Genomic DNA, 22,240 nt, shown 5'->3' on the forward strand with positions numbered 1-22,240 from the left:
TGACCACTGAGCACAAAATGCCTGGTAGCTATCGCTAGTTGCCTGGAAATACGTCATTTGAGATGCCAGAGTGATGTGGGAGAGGGGAAGGTGAATGGTGTCATGGTCCCTTCCATTCCTATCTCCCTTCTCCTATTACCCTGGTGTCCCGGACAACATCACCCCAAGTGAGAAGTAACAGCCACCTGCCATTTTGTGCCCAGTGATCACTTTTATGACGAGAACAGGAGGTGGACAGTAAGTGCCATCCTATGTCCCCCAGCAGTCCAAGCATGTGAACATGAGAGGGCTATGTAAACAGCTACAACTGGTTCTGTCTGCTTACATCGGCCCAATGTTGTGGTTTGTTCCAGATTCTTTTGGTAACCCAGTTTCAAGGCTGTATTAATCTGAATTATCTCCATGTGTCATATAGCCGCCACGGAGTTGATTCATCCCCCCTCCTTGGGGTCAATTGTCCATGTAGATGCCCCCACAGAGAGAAAGCTGCACCTAGAGCTACTGTGGTCTATGTCTTATCACAAATGGCCCTTTATGCTGTGCCCTCTTGGTGTTACAGCATCATATATCTATGATTCTTTGAATTTGGTTTGCCCTTGACACATTTTGGAAGAGAATAGCCAAATGTAAGCATTCAGTATGAAGATGGAAAAAGTGGTGTTCACACCAGGGCTAAAAGCTTCACGCCTCTATATGCAAGTCTGCATTAACTCTAACTTTCCTATGTTGACTTTGGAGGCCTGGATGGCCTTCTGTTTAAGTACATGGAGGCTTCTATTGGTACTCAAGTGAACATGAGTAGCACATCCTCCTAGAATGTCTTCATCAATAAGGGAAAGTTACAGACTGAGCAGGAAGAAATGTTGGGGCCTGTGCCCTTTAGCAGGTTCAATGTACAACTATTATACTGATCACTGAGTGTTACAAATGGAATCCAAAGGAACATGACTTTAACAGTGGGATTTGTGAAGATGGTACCATGACTAGCAGCTTTCAGAAGCAAGAAGGCTTAACATTCCATTCATAAAAGTATCTCTAATTTGAGTTGAAGGGACCATAACAGACTTCCATTGACCCAAGAAATGTGGGCATTTACCCAAGTTGTCCAGGGATCCATTGCTTTGTAACAAACAGATGTTGCAATGGTACTATTTTAAAAAATACAGAAACCTCAATTAAATAGCTTTCTATGTTAACTTGGATTAAATTTTGTGGTAAATGCAAGAGAAAGATTGGGAAGGGAGGTATGGTTCCACCTGTAAATATCTGGTAGGTTACACTGTAACTTGCCTGTGTATGTGATCTCCTATTCATTTTACACAAATAACATATTATTTTAAAATCAGGATCAGAAGATCACCCATTTGCTTCAACATGAGGCAGACTTTCTTGCTAACTTACCTGACAACATAACAATTCCTCCATCTGGACAATAAACCTGGATCATGACTTCACCCTGTCCCTTAGAGCTCAACTAACAGTTTAATCATGCAATACACACATGTTTAATTCTGGTGCGCACACCATGAATTTCAGGTGAAGAAGATAACCCTAATACATGTTTGCCTCAGTTCATAGCCTAAGATGATGCTTCTGCTTGGCCTGCGATATGAAGGTTGTGATGTCACAAAGGAAGCAAGGTGTTAAATTTTCATCCAATGAAAGAGTTGTGTACAAACTAAGGCAATATTCAGCTGATAGTGAGGATTTGAAATGTTTTCTTAAAGTTTTCTTTCTTATCTCTTCCATGTTGTGTATAAACAGTTAGCAAGAACATGCTCAACATTTGTAGTAACTGCAGGTAAGCTTGTTGTTTGTGCTATTCTTTGGCTTTAAGAATAATGACTCTATTATTGTCATTTGAAGACCCCCAGCTTGCTTAGAAGGAAGTCCCACTGATAAATCCAATGAGATTTGTGCCCAGGTACTGTATATACTTGAAAATAAGCTAAGTTTTTCAGCCCTTTTTGGGGACTGAAAAAACCTCCCTCGGCTTATAATGGAGTCAAGCTGGGCAGTGGAGCCTAGAGGCCATTGCTTGCAATATATGATATATTTCTCTCTCCTCTTCCCCTCCCTTAACAGTGTGTTTTCTTTTCCAAAGCTTCCTTCCTCTCCTCCTAGACTGGAGTTGCCAATTTTGGAAACTCTTAGTTTAAAAAAAGAAAAAGAGAGGGGGGAGGGAGGGAGGGAGAGGGAGAAGGGAATGTTTCGAAAAAGGAAAGGAGAGGGAGAGAAGGCCTTGCAGGTCAGGAAAAAGAAAAATATTGCTTGGTTGGAGGGGGGAAAAACCAGAGAGCCCCCTGAAAGTCTGCAGGATTTATTATTGTTATTATTACTTTTATTGCAAAAGCCGTTTGAGTCAAAGTGAAGGAAGGAGGGAAAGGAGACATATTTCATTTCCTCCTTGTTTGTATGGCTCTCTTTCAAACCCACACAATTTCCTGGCCTTTTGTGTATCTAAACGTATTAACTTTTTATGTGCATTTTTGTTCCCTTGGAAGTGTTCACTGGCTTTTGAAAGACCCATAGATCTACAAATATGTCTCTATATATGCATGTTTCTCCTGAAGTCTTTGCAAACCATATATCCATTAATCTTATACAAACATTTTTCTCTGAAATATTTGTTAATCTTGCCTACAGATGTATTGGCATTTCCCCCTGCATGCCTTTGCAATTCCTATGTACCTATAGATCTGTATCAATCTAGCTATATACATTAAGGTTATATATGAATTTTCCCTTCATATGTTTGCAGGTCTTTGCTATATATATATATATATATATATATATATATATATATATATATAGAGAGAGAGAGAGAGAGAGAGAGAGAGAGAGAGAGAGAGATTTCTATGTACCTGTATATCTGTATCTATATGTATACATTATTTCATATATGAATTTCCCCTCACATGTTTGCAAGTCTCTGCAAATCCTATATAGATATATAGAGAAATATATAGAGGTACCTACATATCTGTATATCTCTGTGTGTATGTATATGAGTGTATATATAAAAAAATAATTTTATATATGAATTTTCCCCTCACATGTTTGCAAGTCTTTGCAAATCCTATATAGATGTATATAAAGAGATCTCTAGATAGATGAATATGAATATATATGGGGCTTGAAAATATTACAGGGGGAAAATGCACACACAAATATATATCGACATGTCTCAATAAATATGAATATAGATATATAGGGCTTGCAAATATTGCAGGGAAATGCACACACACGCACATATAGAGAGAGATGTCTAGATAGATATAAACATAGATATATAGGGCTTGCAAATTTTGCAGTAGGGAAATGCAGAGAGAGGATTTGCAAATGTTTCAGGGGGGGAAAGCATTTGTGAAATTAGTATATATAATTATAGATCTATATCTAGCTCTGTATTGTTTATATAGGCATTGAATGTTTACCTGTTACTATGTTGGAAGCTGGCCTGAGTCCCCATGGGGAGATAGGGCAGGATACAAATGAAGTTTTATTAGGATTATTATTATTATAAAGTTATTGTTGATACCATATTGTTTTTGTTGACCCTATTTTTTCACTTACAGAGCTAGCTTACTGTTTTCCTTTGAAATACAGCAAATTTCAAGAACATTTAACCTACTGATGCCTCAATTAATGTGATTTTATTGGTATCTGTTTTTATTTTGAAATTTACCAGTAGCTGTTGCACTTCCTATCCTCGGCTTATGCTTGAGTCCCCCCCCCCCCTTGTATTTTCAGTTAAAAAGAGATGTTTTATTTATATTAAGCTGACACTTAATGGAAAATCCACTGGATACACTTACATGGTAATCCTTCAGTTTGTAGAATCCTCCTTTCTTCCATTAAAAAATAAATTGAAAGTTTTTAGTGGCTGCGGACAGGCCTAATGCTACTATGGCTTTTGCATGTCTCATGAAGTCATGATTTACTTCTACATCCAAATCAGGAGAAACATAGGGCCTCATCAGATGAATGGGAGGAAAGTAGGGGAAAACAGAAGGAAACATCTTCCTTCTTTTACTGCTCTCTCTCTATCTTCTGGAGTGGCCAATAATCCCATGTCCTTTCTTCTTCCCCTGCTTGAAGTCAGGCAACACCAAACTCCTGAAAATGGCTTTAGGGCTCTGTTTCCATGCGCTGCAGTAATGGAGCTCCATGGAGTCCCACCGGAAGTGCCCTTACATCATGTGATGGCTTTCATAGGATTCCCATTGGGCTTGTTTCTGTAACATATGGAAATGGAGCCCTAAAGCTGTTGGATGAAGTCCATACTTATAGGATTGTAGCATTAATGACTGCCCACTAAAATGCCGTCTTCTTTGCCCCACCACATTCTCAAATGAGGAAAAGGTGAGGAAAAGGGAGAGCACCTTTTGCATGGCTGCTCCCACAATTCCCTCCCAAGATAAGCCAAAATGGCCCTATGCCTGCTTACCTTTCACAAGCAAATCCAGACTTATTTCTGCCATCAAGCATTTGGGGGATGAGAAAGGACAGGTGACTCAGGCTGGTTCCAGACAGGCCTTTAACCCACACCCAGTCTGGTTTAAGAAACCCAATTGGATATGGGTTAAAGTCCACACATCTCCCCCCAAAACTTGCACTTTACTGGGGGGGGGGGATGTGAGTCTAGATGCCCTTCCAGACCTTCCAGCAGGGTACCCAGACACCATAGAAAACCCTCCAGAAAAGCCTTAAAATTAAAAATAACTTACTCGGCCACCCTTACCCTGGTGCTGTAGCCCTCCTGGCACACAGAAATGATACACAAGGAAAAAGGGGGGCTGAGGAATAATTTTGCTCTGGTTCCCCTTCTCCTGGTGCATCATTTCTATGCACCAGGAGAGCTCTGGATACAGGGAAGCTATTTGTTATTTTTAAGGGGGTTTTAAGGGGTTGGGGGAGGGGGTTACAGCCCTCTGGGTTTTCCAGGCTGATTGAGGGGGGAGGTTACACAGATTAGACCTGGGTCTTTCAGGACACCTTAGGTAAAACTCCATGTCTTGGCCCCCCTGTGGATGGGCCTTGGGGAAGCTGTGAGTGGGATTTGTTGGGGGGCTTGTTTTAAATGTAATGTTAAATATATTTTGATTCTATTTTAATTGAACTTTTTCACCCATGACACAAATATTAAATTGTTTTTTATATGTATACACATTTGCCTTGTTTTTAAATGGTATTGTATTGCGTCATGTCATTGTTAGTTGCCTTGAATCCCTATGTGGAGAAAGGGGGAAATAAAAATAAATATAATGATAATAGTATTTGTATGAAGGAATGCAAAAGTACTGGGAAAACTGAATGCAGAAGGTGCTATCTTTAAGAATGGTGCTTATTTCTAAATGAAATAACTTTATTTAATTTTCAGTAATGTTTAACACAGTTAAATGGCTTCTGACATCTGTATTTCTACGTTGGGTGCACTTGCTGCCCTACACAATACTACTCATCACAAGTTTTCTTGCTAGAGGCTTGTTATCCTTCAAGAACTTTAAATGGTTGTCCACTGAGCTATGAATAGATTTCCACTGAGATGGAAATCTGTCTAAAGAGGGAAATTCCTTAGCACATTTCAATTTCATTTTTCTATAAACTTTTGAATTAACATTCATGTATTAGAGAAGAGGCCACAAAGATGCTAAAACAGACAAGACCATGATTGTATGATTAGAAACTGTTAGCATATTTTCCCTTCAGTAGCAGAATTGCTTTAGAAATATGAGTCTCGGCAATCCGATTTAGAAGTGAAGCCTTAGTTCACCTAGCTACAAATAATCACACTTCTGCTGGTAAAGTCCTTCAATATCTGATTACTCTATAAAGTATGTGTATTTATTGCTCTTCTCAATGGCAGTTTACTCTGCAAGCAATTTATTGTCTCTCACTTGAAAGTGTTTGTGTTTTAGCATGCTTTGTGAACACCTCTCTATAAAGGGAAAGGAAGAAATATGAATGTTTCATCGTAGATATTGTCTTGTACTAATTCCTCTGACATTAGATATGTCTATCCTCTAATCTGGCTATTGCTAGTCAAACATATTTAAATTAGCAGAGAGAAGGAATGAGAGGGGGATGAGGTGCATTTCTGCTTTGCATTATAACGGACTTGCATGTACAATGATGTACAAGAGGGAAGAAGGAATTAACATTTACCTATGATTTCACTCCTCTTCAAACTAGATAATCAGAGAGAATGTTTAACTCGCAAGGAGGGGGAAATTTTCCCCACTTCTAGTGCAAGCTGGAAGGATAGATATGGGGGTATAAATAAAGGAATGTTCTGATACAGTCTTTTTAGAGAAATAGCTCTTTTAGACTAGATTAAATTGGTTTCCCACATGTTCAGTTTTCCCGCTCCCTATGTCACTACACTTCCTGTTCATAGAATGAGGTGAAACAGAAGGACCTTTTCTTTTATTTTGCTAACTTAAGAGAGATGATCTTATAAGTCAGCCCTGAATCCGAACTTTCGTCCTTTAGGTTTGTACACGGCTTTTAAGACTGCCCGTTTGGCCTGTGTGTATGAGATAGAAGCTCTTTTTCTAGCAGCCTTGCAAAATGCCTGTAACACCTTCCTAAAATAGAGATGTGAGAGTTTGACCTGCACAGTGTGTAGAAAAAGCTATATTCTGAATGATATAGAATTTGGGACAGATCCCATGACAGATTCAAACTGCAGTATCAGAATCATTTACGGATTCAAATCATTTCCAGTTATCAAACAGAAGGGTCATTCTATGTGATTATCATAAGTCATCTTCCAAAATTTAGTGTGCATTTGCCTCTCCCCTAAACATGTTCCTCTCCATGTATCTGGCACTAGGTTGCAACACACCCTAAGAAGGGTTTGAGTAGATATAAGGTGGATGTTCTGTTGTTTATCTCTATAATAATAAGCTGAGATGCATTATTACATGATTATATATGATGAGCACAGGAAATGCTGGATGTGCCTTTTTAGGATCAGGTAGATTTCACCACTTGAGGGAGCATCCTTTCAACACATGAATTCAGCATCTTATATATTCTGATCCCCACACATCTCTAAGTTTGGCATATAAGTGGGTAGTGATATTCATTTTAAGCATGGGGAGTTGTAAGATGTACAAAGCCTACATAAAAATATACTAATGTTTGTTCAGACCACTTGACAACAAAGAAAAGGTTTTTAGAGTGGTACATCAAAACTCTGCTCAGGAATGTTTCCTGGGGCTGATAGGACTACTAGGTGGATCAGAAGTGACACCTCATTTAGCAGCTAAGGCAACAACAGAAAATGTCCATGTGACAATCCTAGATGGGCAACACTTACCTACTTCTTTGATTCATATTGATGGGACTTTGCTTATGACATGTATGTCTCAGTGCACAGTTAATTTAGCCCATGATTGGGAAATCCTGAGCAATTATTCCAATGTTGTTGACTCGCATTCTTGCATGAATGTGAAAGATTTAACTAAGTACTGACTGCATTGGGGCTGGATTTCATACTCAAGGCCTACAATAGCCCTGGCTCCTCCTCCAAGCTTCTTTCATTAGTGTGAAAAGAAAGAGAAAGCTGAGGACGTTTAACAAGCTGAATTTTTGCAATCATATTGTACACCAGGAAGTGGATAGTGGAGCAGAGACAACTCCTGTGCCCCTGCCATCAATGCAGAGGGACGCATCCGTAGTTCCATTTATGCTGGTCTATGACCATATTAAAGATTTTTGATTTGATTTGATAAATTCCATTTCCATCATGCCTCAAAAGGAGATAACAATGAAACAGGCATGCCAGATTAGCACCATCCTATTCCAAAACCCAAGACCACAGGGAAGGCCCTTAGGATGACACAAAAGATGCCAAAAAAGCAGCAAAGGTTGGTTAGTGGTTCAGAACAACTTCTGGGTCTGCAGATGGTGAAAATGGGCACAAAATGAATGCACCAGCTATATGAGCCCAAAGTGTGGATAAAACCTGGCTAAATAGGTAATATGACAGGCAATACTGGCTGCCATTCCTGTTAGGACATGAACCCCATGTGGTTCTACGTAACATATATATTACATGATGGGTGTGTTTCCAGACCCTGAACTGCTACTGGACCTACAGAAGGCTCTCTGCCAGCCAATTAGGAATGTTTCCCCTCTAGCTCTGTACCACACCTAACAGTATTTGTGTAACAAGGTGCTACACTCCTACCATGACATAATAGGCCCAAGTGAAACCTTGTTTCTCTTAGCCATGGAGCCCTGGTATTAACTGGAAATTGGTGGAACTGGATACCCATACTTTAAAGCCACTTTACATGCAAAAATTAAGATCTCCCTTCCAATGCCTACGGTTTAGCGCTTTACCGGGGGGGGGGGGGGGGGAGGTATTCAGCAAGTTGGGGTGGTATGTGACTTGACCTAATGCTAATTTGCATGTGTACCTACTAGTTTATTTTGCACTATGCAGGATTGCAAACAGAGTGTTTCTTTGTAAGCCCTTCCAGACAGGCCCAAAAATGTGCAGCCTGTCACACTTTAACCAGAGGTGTACAAATTACGCTTCCAGGAAAAGTGAATTAATTCAGAACTACTTCCGAATTAATTAGATACCTGGTAAGACCCGGATCTTAGGTAAGATCTGGGCCTTACCAGGTGTGAGCCCTGTGTGGATTGGACCATGGGACCGCACCACGTGATCCTGGGGACCAATCGACACAGCCATATTTTCTGGGTTCCAGGAGCCCGGATAACCAAGAGGGCACCCACCCCCTCCCCCCAAATTAAGCCCTTAAAATGTAAAAGAATTACCTGGTCACCATTAAGGTACTCCTGGAGTCCTCCTGGCACATAGAAATGACATACTGGGAGATATGGGGGGGGGGGGGGAGATAAGCAATTTTCTTCTCCCCCCCCCCCCCCCGATCTCCTGGCACATCATTTCTATGCACTAGGAGGACTCCAGGAGTACCTTAATTGCAGCTGGGTAAGTTGTTTTACATTTTAAGAGCTTATTTTAAGGTGCTTCCGGGTGTCTGGGTACCATCCCGGTAGTTACAGAGATGTCATCTAGACACCCTGCCCAGGAAAGCCTGTGTTTGGCAGCCCTTGTGGCGACAAAAACCCACACCAAAGCAGGTTTTTAAAACCTACTTTGGTGTGGGTTTTACTCTTTTCTGGAAGTGCCCTGTGTGCAAGTCTGTGAATTTGAATGACAGAAGAAAGAAGCATACATATGTACCACTAGTTTCATCCAAAATTAAAATCTTCTCTTATGAGTCAACGGGATTTGCACATGTGGTGTTTTTTGTGGACGGTATCTATTTATCGCGCTATATTTTAACTAAAAACATTGCCCATCTCAAAAATCTTATATGCTAAATGAGATCATAAATATACATGAACTTCCAGAATCCATCCTATATTTCACAGATTCCTCACTGCAAGCAAAGATAAGTTTTCACGAAGGTTATTTTGGCCAAGCATGTCCACTTCTCCTGGTTGTCGGGTTCTTCTCTTTTGGCTTCATGGTAGAGCTCCATTTGCTCTTCAGGATTTGTGCTTTTTGCTTTTTAAATACATAAAACAGTGATTGAGTTGAATAAGCCTGTACACACAATAAAAATACAAGTTGGAATAATGTTGAAATGCTTCTTATTATTATGCATGAGAGGGGAAAAACGAGAAATAGATAAAAAAGAAAATGGTTTAAAGCCATTAGCACTTTCCCACCAGAAAAGAGCAAAAATAAAATTTAAAATAACCATAAAAAGCAAAATGGACAGGTTTCTACAACACCACTGTCAAACCACAAAGCCAAGAAACAACTACAGAACTTGGGAAATCCAAGCACGGCAAGCATACATGATCATGGTCTCTGTTAAAAAAATAATTGAAAAGAATGTCACAAAAAATAATTCATGACAGCTGAAAAATTCTTAGAGGAAAAAAAATCCAAACTAGAGCAGCCAGTAGAGCAATGAGATTACAAATAATAACACCAATAGTAATGTCTATGTTTGCCAGCCACGTTGCATAAATTCAAGACAGCACAGTCACCTGTCTGCTTCCGCTTAACACAGGAGTGATGAGTTGGTCTAGTGTGTTTGATAGCAGGTTTTAAAATGATTTTCCTGGAGGGAGAGTGAGCCTGAACTTCAGCTTTTTTAGAAAGTTCAGCTTTCTTATATACAGCTATAGACAAAAACACAAGAGCACACAATCAGAAATAATTTTTTAAGGAATAGAAATAGAAATATATTTCAACATGACAATATACTGACAGTTGGTGCCAAGTCAGCCATTCAATCAGAAGTTGAATCTGCTGAGGTCCGGAGTTTCTTAGATGATGCTTAAAGCAGGAATGACATCATATGAAATCAAATATCACCCACCATATATATCTCTTCCATTCAAAATGCCCATAGCCATGTCGGAATGGTGGGATAAAAGCCTCCCTAAGCAGCCTGCACATCAGTGTTATGCTGTCATGGGTTGGGAAACCATAACCATATCTTGATTCATTTTCTGGAGTTTTGTGATAGTCTCAATGTTAGGTGACCTCTGGATATATATCAGGATGTATAAACTGGGGGTTTTTTTGTAAAAAAAAAAAAAAAGGTGATTGTAGGTCAATCACAGATCTGCATATTCTGGGACCAACTTTAGATTGACCTCTGTGATCTGATTCAGAATGTCAGCTATAGACTAGGGTTCAAATCCCCATGAAGTCATTGAGAAGATTCTACCTTCCCTCTTATTTTTTGGTCTTCTTGTACAACAGAAGGAGTAGTGGGACGATTAATGTGACAAATATGACAATTAATGAAATGGGAATATTATTAGGTAGCTATAGTGCTAAGCACATGAAATAAAGAACTATGAAATGATCCCCCAGGGGGGTTTACCTGGTGTCAACTTCGTCATCTTTTGGTCAGCAGACTAATAATTTTCTCCTTTGGGGGTTTGAGTAATTAAATGTCCCAGCTTTCTTATCATTCTTATTCACTCCAATATGGAAGTGACAATGTTTTGTAATTTATAAGGTTTTTAATACATAAACTATTGAAAATTGTTATCCTTCTCATTAGATTTTGGTTACCCTTTGGGTATTGGAAGCGATTTACAAATCAAATGCTAAATAATGTATGGTGTATATGTTTTCACGCTGACATTGCTGTTTTCAGATTACTTCGTCCTAGTAAGATGAAGATGGAGCACCAGGTATAATGTAGAGATAGTCTATAAGAGAAAACCACCAGCATGCAGCTGGAATGATGGAAGTAGTATAATGAACTGCAAGTCTTGCTGTCGACACAAATGACTCTTTGTAATGTGTTAACAGTACTGCTAAAATACTACAGATGAACAACTCACAGTACGGCATTAAAGGAAAAAGAGTGAGTATTAAATGAACCTTTTTTCCTTCTCACTTCATCTCTGGAGACTGTGCTAGGTTCCTTTTTAGCTATTTTTCTTTCAGGAGTAGAAATCCTGCCTCTCCCAGTTTTTAAGGCTTTCTCTTTTTTATGCTTATCGAGAGACGGTCTCCGCAATTCTCTCTCTGCTTTCTCCTCTTTAGGAACAGTCTCTAACTGTTCTGTCATGATGCTCCTATCATCATCTGTAGGATCAGAGTAAATTATAACAAGAACAACAATAAAAAGAGAATTAGTGAAAAAGTGAATTTTGTCTCACTGGGAGTTCAATTTTTAAAAGAGAAATCAAGCTTTTTCATATTGACATTATTTAAAAAAAACATTCCTGAATGCACTAATATAAATTATTACTGATAAATTATTAGAAAATTATTCAGGAAGCAAAAAAATGAAAAAAGGATAAGGCACACCTTGAGTATCCACCCATATGCTGTCAGTGTCCAGGATCGAGTCATCAATGGTGGTTTCGTCCTTATAATCATCATACGTCTCTGTTTTATAATCAGTTAAGGGGACTTCTTCCCTCTCAGGAGAACCAGGAGCTTCTAAAGAGGTGTCTTTTTTCTCTTCTTTGATGTCAGCAACCACCTCCATGTCTACCTCCTCTTCAGGATGGATGCCTTCCTCTTCAATGTCAGCCTGTTGGGTTTCAGCAAACCGTACACTATGGGAGCTGGCATCTCCCTCATCTACCGTTGTCTGTACTATTGTGATGAAGTCATCCTCAATTGTAACAACAGATTCTATTACTCCTTTGAGTTCAGGTAGTTCCCCAGGGATAGCTTGACAGACATCTGCTTCTTCTTCTTCATGTCTTTCCAAGTCTCCTTCTGTGTATGGTTGCTTACTCTCTTCTTGTTCTGGTTTAGTCTCTTCCTCTTGTTCTGTTTCTTGCTTAATCTCTTCCTCTTGTCTAATCTTTTCCTGTTCTCCTTCTTTCTTATCTTGTTTCTCATGTTTTTCTTCCAATTTACTCAGTTCATCCTGCTTTGCTGTTATCTGAGTCTCCTCATATTCTTCTGCTTCTTTAATGTCTTCTTTGAGTTCTTCTGCTTGCTTAACCTCTTTATGTTCTTCTGGTTGCTTAACCTCTTTCTGTTGTTCTCCTTCTACATCTTTTTTCTCATATTCTAAATGATGAACTAAATCTTCAGTTTTCACAGAGTCTGCTAACTCCAGAGACTCCACTTGGTCTGTTTTTGACTGCGGTATGTTCTCCATTTGAATTTCAGCTGCTTCTTCTGGAGTAGCTTTTGATACCTCTGTTTCTACAACTTGTTGTTCTACTAGCACTTGTGACACAGTCTCTTCTGAGAGTGATGGACTTTCTGGTTCTATTTTTCCAACATATGGCTTTGAAGTATCTCCAGGCAAACCCTCTTGGGCTTGGTCATTATCTCCACTTGACTCATACGATTCTTCTTTATCTACTGCTTCTTGATGCACAAGATCAGGCTTAGCACCTTTTTCTTTGAATTCAATTTCAGACAATTTAGTGGCATCCTTAATAGGGCATGGCTCTAATTTTGCACATACAATGGGTTCTTCAGGCAATACAGAGGGGATCTTGTCTCGATCCACTGTGCTCTGCCCTGAGACAGATTCATCTGGATGAACTCCTAACTTACTTTGATATTCCTGTTCAACTTGCAGAGCAGCAGAATCCAAATCATGCTTTATAGCATCATAGTCGGGTTTACAAGAGATTTCTGGTGTGCCAGTCTTAGTGATATGAATGTCATCTTCCTCTTTCTGAGTTATCAATGACACTTTCTCTTCCACTCCAGCTAGACTTTTATCATCTACAGTTTCTAAAGTTGAATCAGGCTTTACTCTTGTATGCTCAGCATCCTCAGAAGAATAGGCTTCTTTGGAATCAGTAGGTTCCTCACTTTTTTCTAGCACAGTGTCTAGTTTATCAATAGCTTTTCTCTCTTGTTCAAAGTCTTTGCCTAAAAGGACTGAGTCACTGGATGCCTCTTTTTCTTCTTTCGATCTCTCTGCAGCTGCCAACTTCACTTCTATTAGTGAGAGATCTGTAATGACACCTCTTCTAATTTTCTCATCAAAGGGACAGCTCTCTCCGGTCAAATTCTCACTGTCTTGGACTGGTGATGGCATTGGTACTGTGTATTTATTGAAAACACAGTAACCTAAATCTTCCAGTTGACTGTCAGCCTTTAGAGTCATGTGGTTTTCATCTTTCATAAGGTGCTGGGTTGTACTGCTGTCTTCTTCTGGTCCCTCCGAAAGAATGGACTTGCTCTGTGCTCCCTCAGCTTCTGTGCTCGCAGATGCCAGTCTTGACCTTGTGCCAGCAAGGTCTAACATTTCAGGTAAGTCAGGAGCCATTACGTTCCCATTTTTATAGTAATCTTTGCCCAGGAAGGGTGACTCGCACGAGGGCTCCACCTGAATCTCTCCTTCTTCTTTCATTATTGGCTCCTCAATTTTCTCTTTTTCGTCTTCTTCTTCTTCTACTACTACTACTTCTTCTTCTTCTTCCCTGCTATCTGTTGGGAAGGTAGGAGTTTTTTCTACTGCTGGGGTGGTGACTGGCAAATAGTCATCACCTTCATCTCCACTAGCATTATCTAGAATGTCTGAACCTAGAGGTGAAAGGTCATGTGTACGTCCAAAGTTAAACCCCAATGCTATAGAGTCCAAGCAGGACATTGGTAGGTTAATTGACATACTCCTCTGCTCTATGGCAGATCTTCCACCAAGCCCCAAGCTTCTGCTTAGAGTTAGATCATCCTTATTTTTATTGTGGAGTTCTCTCTTATCCCCATAAACATTGGGGTCAATTGTGTATATTCTTTCTTTAGGTGAACTGGGTTCTCTAGGTTCATCTTCTGGGAAGCTCTGGGCAAGAGTACTGTATCCTATTTCATGAGTGGGTATACTGGGGAGTTGGTACGAGTCTGGTTGATATTCCTCAGTGTCTTTTTTAGCAAAAAGGAAATCTTTATGGTAAGGGTCATAGGTCTGTTCCTTAGTGTCACTCAGTTCATAGTAATCACTACCATGCAGTAGTATGTCACTCTTTACAGATTCATCTTTAAGAGCAGAAGTCTCAAAATAGGTAGACATTCCTGACTTGTCTTCTTCCACCTGCACTTTGTGAGTGTCAGAATCTCCAACAGAAAATTCTGCATCTTTACAATTCTTTCCAGAATCTTTTCTGTGCAGAGTTTCATCACTTGGTTCAGTAGAGGGGTTCTCAATTTCAGACAATGCATGTCTATTTAAAGATGCTTCAACTTTTTCAGGAAATAATTCCTGACTGAATCTGTCAGCAAAAGTCTCCATGCTGTGTTTTCCCTCTTTTTCAGCTTCTTTTCCTATGGCTCCTTTAGTGGGTTGGTCAGCACAAGCCACAAAACTTTGATCATCTAATGCTCTATGCTTTTGTCTACTGGAAACAGAGTACCCCTCTTCATCACTTTCATCCTCTGTCATATCTTTCTCTTCCTCCCAAAGAGGAACATTCTGCACACTTGTTTCTTCTGTAACTGGTGGTAAAGAAGGAATAGTTGCTATTGCAAAGTCTTCTTCCTGTTTTTTAATTTTCTCTTTGTCCATTTTATGATCTTTCATAAGGTCTTTGGCAATGTCTGAAGCAGTAGATATGTGTATTCTTTTGTTAGTCTCTACTGACCCAGATTTATGATGAGCACCTGGCAGAGTATCAGATGAAAAGATAGTTTTAACTGTAGATCTTGTGTCCATTGTTAATTCTGACAGTGAGGAAGAACCTATGCTTCCTGGAGAGGGAAAGTCATATCTTTTAAGATCAGTTTGATAATCTTTAGACTCTGTGGGTAATGCTTTGCTGGTAGATTTCTGGGATGTGGTGGCTATTTCATCTGTTTGACCTTCTTGGTGCCACTGTGTTGACAAATCTTTTTGCTCTTGATGTTGATCTGAGTCTCTTGTAGAATCAATATCTGTTTTTACAGAACCCCTGAGTTCCTGCTTTTGGTGATTGGCATCCAAAGTCTGTTCGAGGAGAGTAGGAGGAGTCTTCTCTTCTTCGTCTGGTGATTCTGCTCTTTGTATAGATTCTGTTTTTGCTGGCTGTAGAACTAAGGCATCATGTAAGGATTGCTCACTAGTCTTACTTCCTTTCTCTGAGTCCTTCATGCCTAATGGCTCAGCTGCGAAAAGGTCTGTCCCTTCCTGGACATGGATTTCCATCTTCGAGGCTGCAAATAAATCTGCAGTTGTTTGACTGGATATTACAACAAATTATTTAAAGCATTCACAGGCAGCAGTAAACTAATTTGCAGCATCATTCAGCATGGCATAATGGCAAAATGTGGCCACATGCAACAAGGGAACCTATTTAGAGGTCTGTTCGTGTTGATTTTTCAAAATGTTTGTATTAGAGGGGTAAAGTTTTAAAAGTATATTAAGAATAATCTGTCCTATATATATAAACTTGCATTCCCCCGTCTGTAGCTAATGCTGGCAAGGGGTTGATGAAACATATATCTCAAGATATCTGGTTGGCAGCAGATTGGGCTATGCTAATATAAACCTGTCTATAGTAAAATACAAAATTACTTATCAATCACAAGGCAACTTCTTCACAGTACTAATACTAAAAACAAATACAACTTCATGTTATTATACTTACTATACCCTGAAGTTGATATAACATCTAGAGTGCAGTCATATATTGGTATAGTATATATGCTTGAAATATACAGAATAATTAGCATGGTTAATATTCAAAATCCACTTAATGACATAATTTATTTGGAGGTGTGCCAAATAATGCTAAGGCATATATTCCCATGTGTACTTGTTAAAAGAAACAGCATTTTCTTTTTCTCCAATGTTTACAGATAAACATAACATAGGTTACTATATTAAGCTATTCCCATAAGATGTACATTTTTAACAATGTAAAAAACCTTGGAATAGCTTTAAACAAAATTGCTATATTTCTAGCATATTGCTGAAAAACTGGCCTTGCCATTTCTGACTTTAAAAGAACTCAAATGTTTATTCTTATCTTGTTTAATCTTAATATTTTATAACACTGTGCCTTTATAAATCTCTAATGGCGTGATTGCACAAAATATTATACTACCTGATATGACAATTTACACATGTCTAAAACATACACTAAAAAAATCTTGTTAAAATTCTGAATGTTCAATAAGTACTTTAATAAGAACCATTACAGCTCAGCATACAACAAGAATGAGATTTTCATTAATTCTGGAGGAATAAAAAAGTGATGCATTTTAACACCATGAATTTCTGTGTACTTAATTTGGGAGTAAACTTCTGTATTGTAGGATTTATTTCTGAAGAAACATGGTAAGACTGAGCTACAACATATATGGTAAAGTTATGAATTTAGAAATAAGAACTGGAAGATAATTCATCAGAACAGGAATGACACTCCCGTATTTTGACTGTAATACATTGCATTTGATTTATTTCGCCCAAATGCTAGCTGCCATTAGTGTTTAATGATCTCATTACTTCATCAAACTAGGAAATATTATGAAGTCCAGCAACAAATTGCATTGTGAGCACCATTAAACAAACCTGTTAAGAAACATGGGCTGTGATCCAGAGAACCTGTTCCAAATTGGGGGGGGGGGGGGCAGGCATCCTTGTGCTGAGCAGCTGTTGTACACATAACACAAGCTGCTGGCACAAGAACCTTGCATTAGAAAAAGCTGTTCCATATTGTGAACAAACCATATGGTACACATTTTAAAAATAAATAAATGTATTTGCAGAGAAACATCTTGGAGCCCAGAATCCTAGTTCCAGTCAGAGCCAGTCAGATTCCTCAGGATATCACACAAAAACACTGTATCTCACTATGGGGATTCTGATTTTACCTATGCTGGTATGGACACACAGCTTCTGGGCAATTTATCTATTTTGAATTGGTACAATGTTTTTTTAAGCCACAAAGGCAATTAATTTATCTTGTGATAGTAAATTCAAGTAATCAGGTAACATATGGAGAATAAGCCTTGCTATTTTGTCCCAAGCCTTTTGCTCCATGACTGTTCTGGACCAAGCTTAAGTGAATTGCAGAGGAAAACAGCTCTATTTTCATTCTCTGAAAAAAGTTCTTTCTGTGGACAACTATCAAATACCTGAGACTTGATTTTAAAAAAATACAATTAAGAAAGCAACTTTTAGTGGCCCACAGCCCATTTTTTCCTACTCATTTTCTGTATTGTTTTTTTTGATGTTGCACTTAGTTTAGATTGTATAAGCAAATATATGAAGTGTTTCCCTCACTGTTCCTAATTTTGCAGTTTTGCTGATCCTCCATTGCCATTTTCTTGCCCATTCACTACATTAGGAGAGGCTCCTTTAGTATTCTTCAGAGACGACCTTGGAAAAGTTCTCCCACAGGTCAGGCTGGCTGGGAGAGTGGTTGGAGTGGGGATCTAAATAAATAACTTTTCCAGGCACTGTTTCACATTTTGTCCTTCAATGTAAAATGTAACTACATAAGTGAAGCAATATCACCCATGAATATGCTTTGTTATATTGGTTCCCCAACACAGATCTTTAGTAATGGTGGTAATATCTACTTCCATATTTAAGAGCTGTGATTTCATCCCTTTTTTCTCTTACTTTTTAATTGGTTTCTGATCAATGAAAGAATTTGTAATTTTAGTCTTACATTGTATCTAGGAATGACTGGCAAGCAACCTGGTTTAAAATAATCTGAAAAATTTTGCCCGTTATTTTTGTTACCTTGAAATGAGCTATCCAAGGTGCTGAATTTATTTTGGGGACAGAGTTCAGCACGTTGCAGATCTCCTTTAAAGCCCAGGTTAAAATTTTGATAAACTGCCCCACTGATGTGGGACTTGCCTGTCAGGACTGAGATCAAATAATAAATAGAAGCCCATATCATTTCTGCCCCAAATATAACAGCAATCATAGAGGGGGAATTTGCATTTGGGCTGCTTCACTGGATGGGATTCATCTTTTCTTTCCTAATTTTCCTGTCCAAAGTCCTAAAATTTCCTTAGTATGTACTAGCTATTTTGCAGAGTGAAAATTGTGGAGAGAGGAATTTTTTTATTGGGAAAATAAACCCAGGCTTTGTTGCAGTACTAACTCCAAATTCACCACATGTAATTCCCATTAAATAATTTTCACAATTTTAGATATTTCATATTTGATTTTGCCTGATTTGTTAACATCTTACATGTATTTTGTATAGTTGGTAAAGCAAGTAGATTTTTTTTGCAGCAATGTTTGTTCTGTATCAGTCTTTCTTCCCCTTGTGCCCTCCAAATATGCTGTACTACAACTTCCACAGTGCTAGCTGAGGATGACAGATGAACTCATTTGTACAGTTTCAGATGAGAAAAGGAGCTGTTCAACTATTTCAGCATTGACTAAACATTTCACAAATATTCTTGGAGTGAAATTTTGAGGGATTCTTGATGTTAGACTGAATTCTTATTGGTGAAAATCAAATCAGTTGCCCAGGCAGACCTCTGGATCACAGCCTCACCTAATTAATTAGAAATAAGCAATATAACCAGAAGGGCAAATTTAGAAGTATCTGGGGAGTTCTTTTTCATGTAAAAGATTTTCAGCATGATTTGCTTAGGTGAGTAAGAATGGATTTCACCCTCATTGTTTAAATCATATTCATCATGATGATATCCAAAATATCCCAAGTATCCTTGCAACTTTTCTTTCCACTGCAGGGTTTCCTTGTGGGTCTTCAGCTTGTAAGAAAGGTAAAGTTCACAACAACTCAAAATTCTGGTAATGGCAAAGGAAGGTCATGGTGGACTGCAATGAATGGTAAAGGTATGACATAAGAAGCAACAGCCTGAGGGAATCTGAGCCAAAATGTACTGAAGCACAAGCAAAAACACATTTGCACACTGCCAACAAAACCATTTCTGCAAGTTAAGCCTCTTTATGTCATAGTCAGGATTAATCAGTTTTTTTTTTTGAAATGAGAAGCAGATGAACCTCTGCACCAAAAACAAAAGAAACAAAATATACACAGATCAGCAATGTGACTGGCAAACACATCAGCAATGAAAAAGGATGAAAGGCTTTGCGGTACACCTGGTTGGCTGCTTAGCATACCACAGCATGGGTAGAAAAAAACATTTATTTGAACCAAAGTCAGGAATCAGCTGCAATGGCAGGAAACCATGTCATCACACAGCAATCAGCTTGCCTGTTATGCACTCTTCAAGCATAATAACAAGAGCATTAGTCAGAAGAAGAACAAATGGGAAGAGTAAATGGAGTAGAGTGGAAAAAGCTTGGAGAACAGCTCATACGCAGCCAACACATGCAGGTCTCTAAGGAAGACACACCTTCCTCGCCCAAGGAAGGCAATTTGGATTTCAAGGGTGCCTCCTCAGCTATATTTACACTTTCCCCATTGCGAGTTACTTGATCTTCAAGAATGGGTTCCTGCTGGGCCTCCCTGAAGCCTTCAGCTTGTTGCAAAGGCTCAGCAGGACCACTCATTTCCTCACATCCCTCCTCAAGGAGGGGAGCAGGTCTGGGTTCCTCAGCCACTGGAGCTTTAGATGTTTCGTCTTCGTCCTCCTCTTCTATGGGGGGAGCAGGAGGGAGGGGAAAGGATGGAAAAATGAAGCAACATCTTCACGACTAACAGACAATAAAAGGTGTGACATGTCAACCATGTTGCCCATATGCAACATTTTCAGCTCAGAATGTGATTTACCCATTTTGCTATGCTACCTTGCATAGCATTTTTTAAAAATTGTTATTATGAGCAAAGTAGCTCTCTTGGCTGTCTTGAAAACTGTGGGTTAGGTTCAGGTGACATGCTGCCCAGTTACTAAACTATGGGAGGAAATAATGACACTACCCCCACCCCAATCCCAACCCCCATTGTCATTGGGTTGCAGCTTCCAGCATACCTCACTATTGACTCTGCTTGGCCAAACAATCTGGAAGGCCAAACAATTTATGTCCTTGCATGAAGCCACTATTTGGTGACTATGACATATCTGGTGGCTCACGCATTTCTCCCACATCCCTTCCCTGCTGCATCTGGACTGGCAGAAAGATAGCTGTGAGTAACCATAACTAGCTTAGAAACAGAGGTTGAAACCAGATTGTACCTCCATTTAGAAAGTGACTATGGTTACAAAGAGCTATGGTAATAAAGGTTTGTACATAATACTGAACCATGCTTAATGTTAAGCAGGAAAGGAAGAGGGAAAGAATATATGAACCCAAGGAAGAAGGAAGAACCTGGAAGCTCACAGGCAAACTATGCTTTCAGACATGACTGAACCACACTCATGCTTTTCATGCAATATAGATAGATAGATAGATAGACAGACAGACAGATAGACAGACAGACAGACAGACAGCACATTTTAGAGGAAAAAGAGAGCTGAAAATGTTATATTGTTCCCAAAGTGGAAACGACTGTAGAAGACATTTGGGCTAAATTACCTATGGAAAATGGAAATGTGTGGTGGTGATACATGGCTTTGAAAAAGAGGTGTTAGTATTCCAACAAAATACATTAAACTTCTTTGTATTACTGTATTGTGATACACATAGAGCTGCCATTGAAGTGTCTCTAGAGTGGTTCAGAATGTGGCTACAAGTATTTTAACATAAAGTGTCTGATTTTGAGTGAACTGTATATTGGCACTGGCTACCCGATGTGCCATGAGTAGCTATAGAGGACAAGTATTTCTTAGATGTCGAATTTAATGGAATTCTTTATTACTGAGTTAGTTACATTTGGCAAAATAAATTTGGTTTGCCAGAAAAACTTTTTGGGGTGAATGAGAAATAGTTATGTTATTTCTGATTATCTCGATTGTTTCTACTAATATTATTAATGGCCAGGATCCAATAGTGTCGTACTTTTGAATCCTGTTACTTCAGCAGAATAAGCAACCCCTTCTGCCTTCCAGGACACCCCTGCTTCATAAGACTGGGAAATAACTTCCCTGGGTGCTCTTGCTCCATAAGCATGGGAAATGAGCATAATTTGGTGCTTTAGAATGATTTGGTTGTAGAATAAGGAGCTGATGAAGAAAATTCTACTTCCAATGCTAATAGATATGGGGGTAAACATTAAATTAAATCCTGATCATTGTTTTATATTGCTTTTAATCCATATTGTGGATCTGGAGGATGAAATAGTGGGTTAGAAATATTTACAATGGAAGAATAAATAAATGTCCTCGGATGTCCCTATTGGTAATGAGGAAAACAAGGCACATTGCCCCTGTAATGTAGCAGTAAGAGCAAGAAAATGAACAGATGTCTGGAACACACTTTCTGCTTTCCCAGCAATTGGCAATATGTATACCATAATTCTGGTCCTCTGTAGAAACTATAAAACCATTAAAGCTCTGTTTGTGGCACAGTACAGCTTAACATCCTTACCTTTCAATTCAGTAAGATATCATGAATATATTTAAACTGCACACTTACAATGGAACAATAAAGGAAGGTGTTTTTGGTAACCAAAATAGGAACAGATGTACTTGTTACATATTTATCATGAAATTTCCACTGTCTGAGAACTTCATCTCTATGGACATGGTGCAGTTCCAAGAAGCTATTAAGCCAGGATTCAAATGAAGTCCTATCCAATCCATTGAAAAGTATGTGGAAACAGTTTATGAAGAGGATGAACTTCTGACTATAGGCACATGGAGAGCTCTGCATGGGATCAGGGCGCAGAAGCTTAAGCAGCATCTTTACACAGATACAGAATGTGATGCTATTTAATAGCATTACAAATATAATAACATACTATTAACATTGTTTCCCAAGCT

General features: G+C 38.9%; 1 protein-coding gene and 1 long non-coding RNA gene across 33 annotated transcripts in view; one reads left to right on the plus strand and one right to left on the minus strand.

Annotated features, from left to right (window-relative positions):
* Positions 1-22,240, minus strand: part of map2 (microtubule associated protein 2) — a 331,665-nt gene that overhangs the window by 35,855 nt on the left and 273,570 nt on the right. For 20 of the 32 annotated variants that reach the window (XM_062961372.1, XM_062961363.1, XM_062961338.1 and 17 more), the window contains 4 exons: positions 19,775-20,017; positions 11,837-15,634; positions 11,405-11,611; positions 10,048-10,182 (listed from right to left, as the gene is read on the minus strand). The exons of 6 other annotated variants lie outside the window; for them this stretch is intronic. In XM_062961372.1, coding sequence (XP_062817442.1) covers positions 10,048-10,182; positions 11,405-11,611; positions 11,837-15,634; positions 19,775-20,017 — 4,383 coding nt within the window. The remainder of the gene's footprint in view (positions 1-10,047; positions 10,183-11,404; positions 11,612-11,836; positions 15,635-19,774; positions 20,018-22,240) is intronic. 6 more of the 32 variants (XM_062961414.1, XM_062961399.1, XM_062961392.1 and 3 more) reach the window with 1 other exon arrangement.
* On the plus strand, positions 1,653-21,825 carry LOC134293550 (uncharacterized). The gene is made up of 3 exons (XR_010000507.1): positions 1,653-1,801; positions 11,175-11,387; positions 19,145-21,825. It is a non-coding gene; the product is annotated as an uncharacterized LOC134293550 (long non-coding RNA).

The sequence above is a fragment of the Anolis carolinensis genome, chromosome 1, assembly GCF_035594765.1.
Source record: "Anolis carolinensis isolate JA03-04 chromosome 1, rAnoCar3.1.pri, whole genome shotgun sequence".
Taxonomy (NCBI): Eukaryota; Metazoa; Chordata; class Lepidosauria; order Squamata; family Dactyloidae; genus Anolis; species Anolis carolinensis.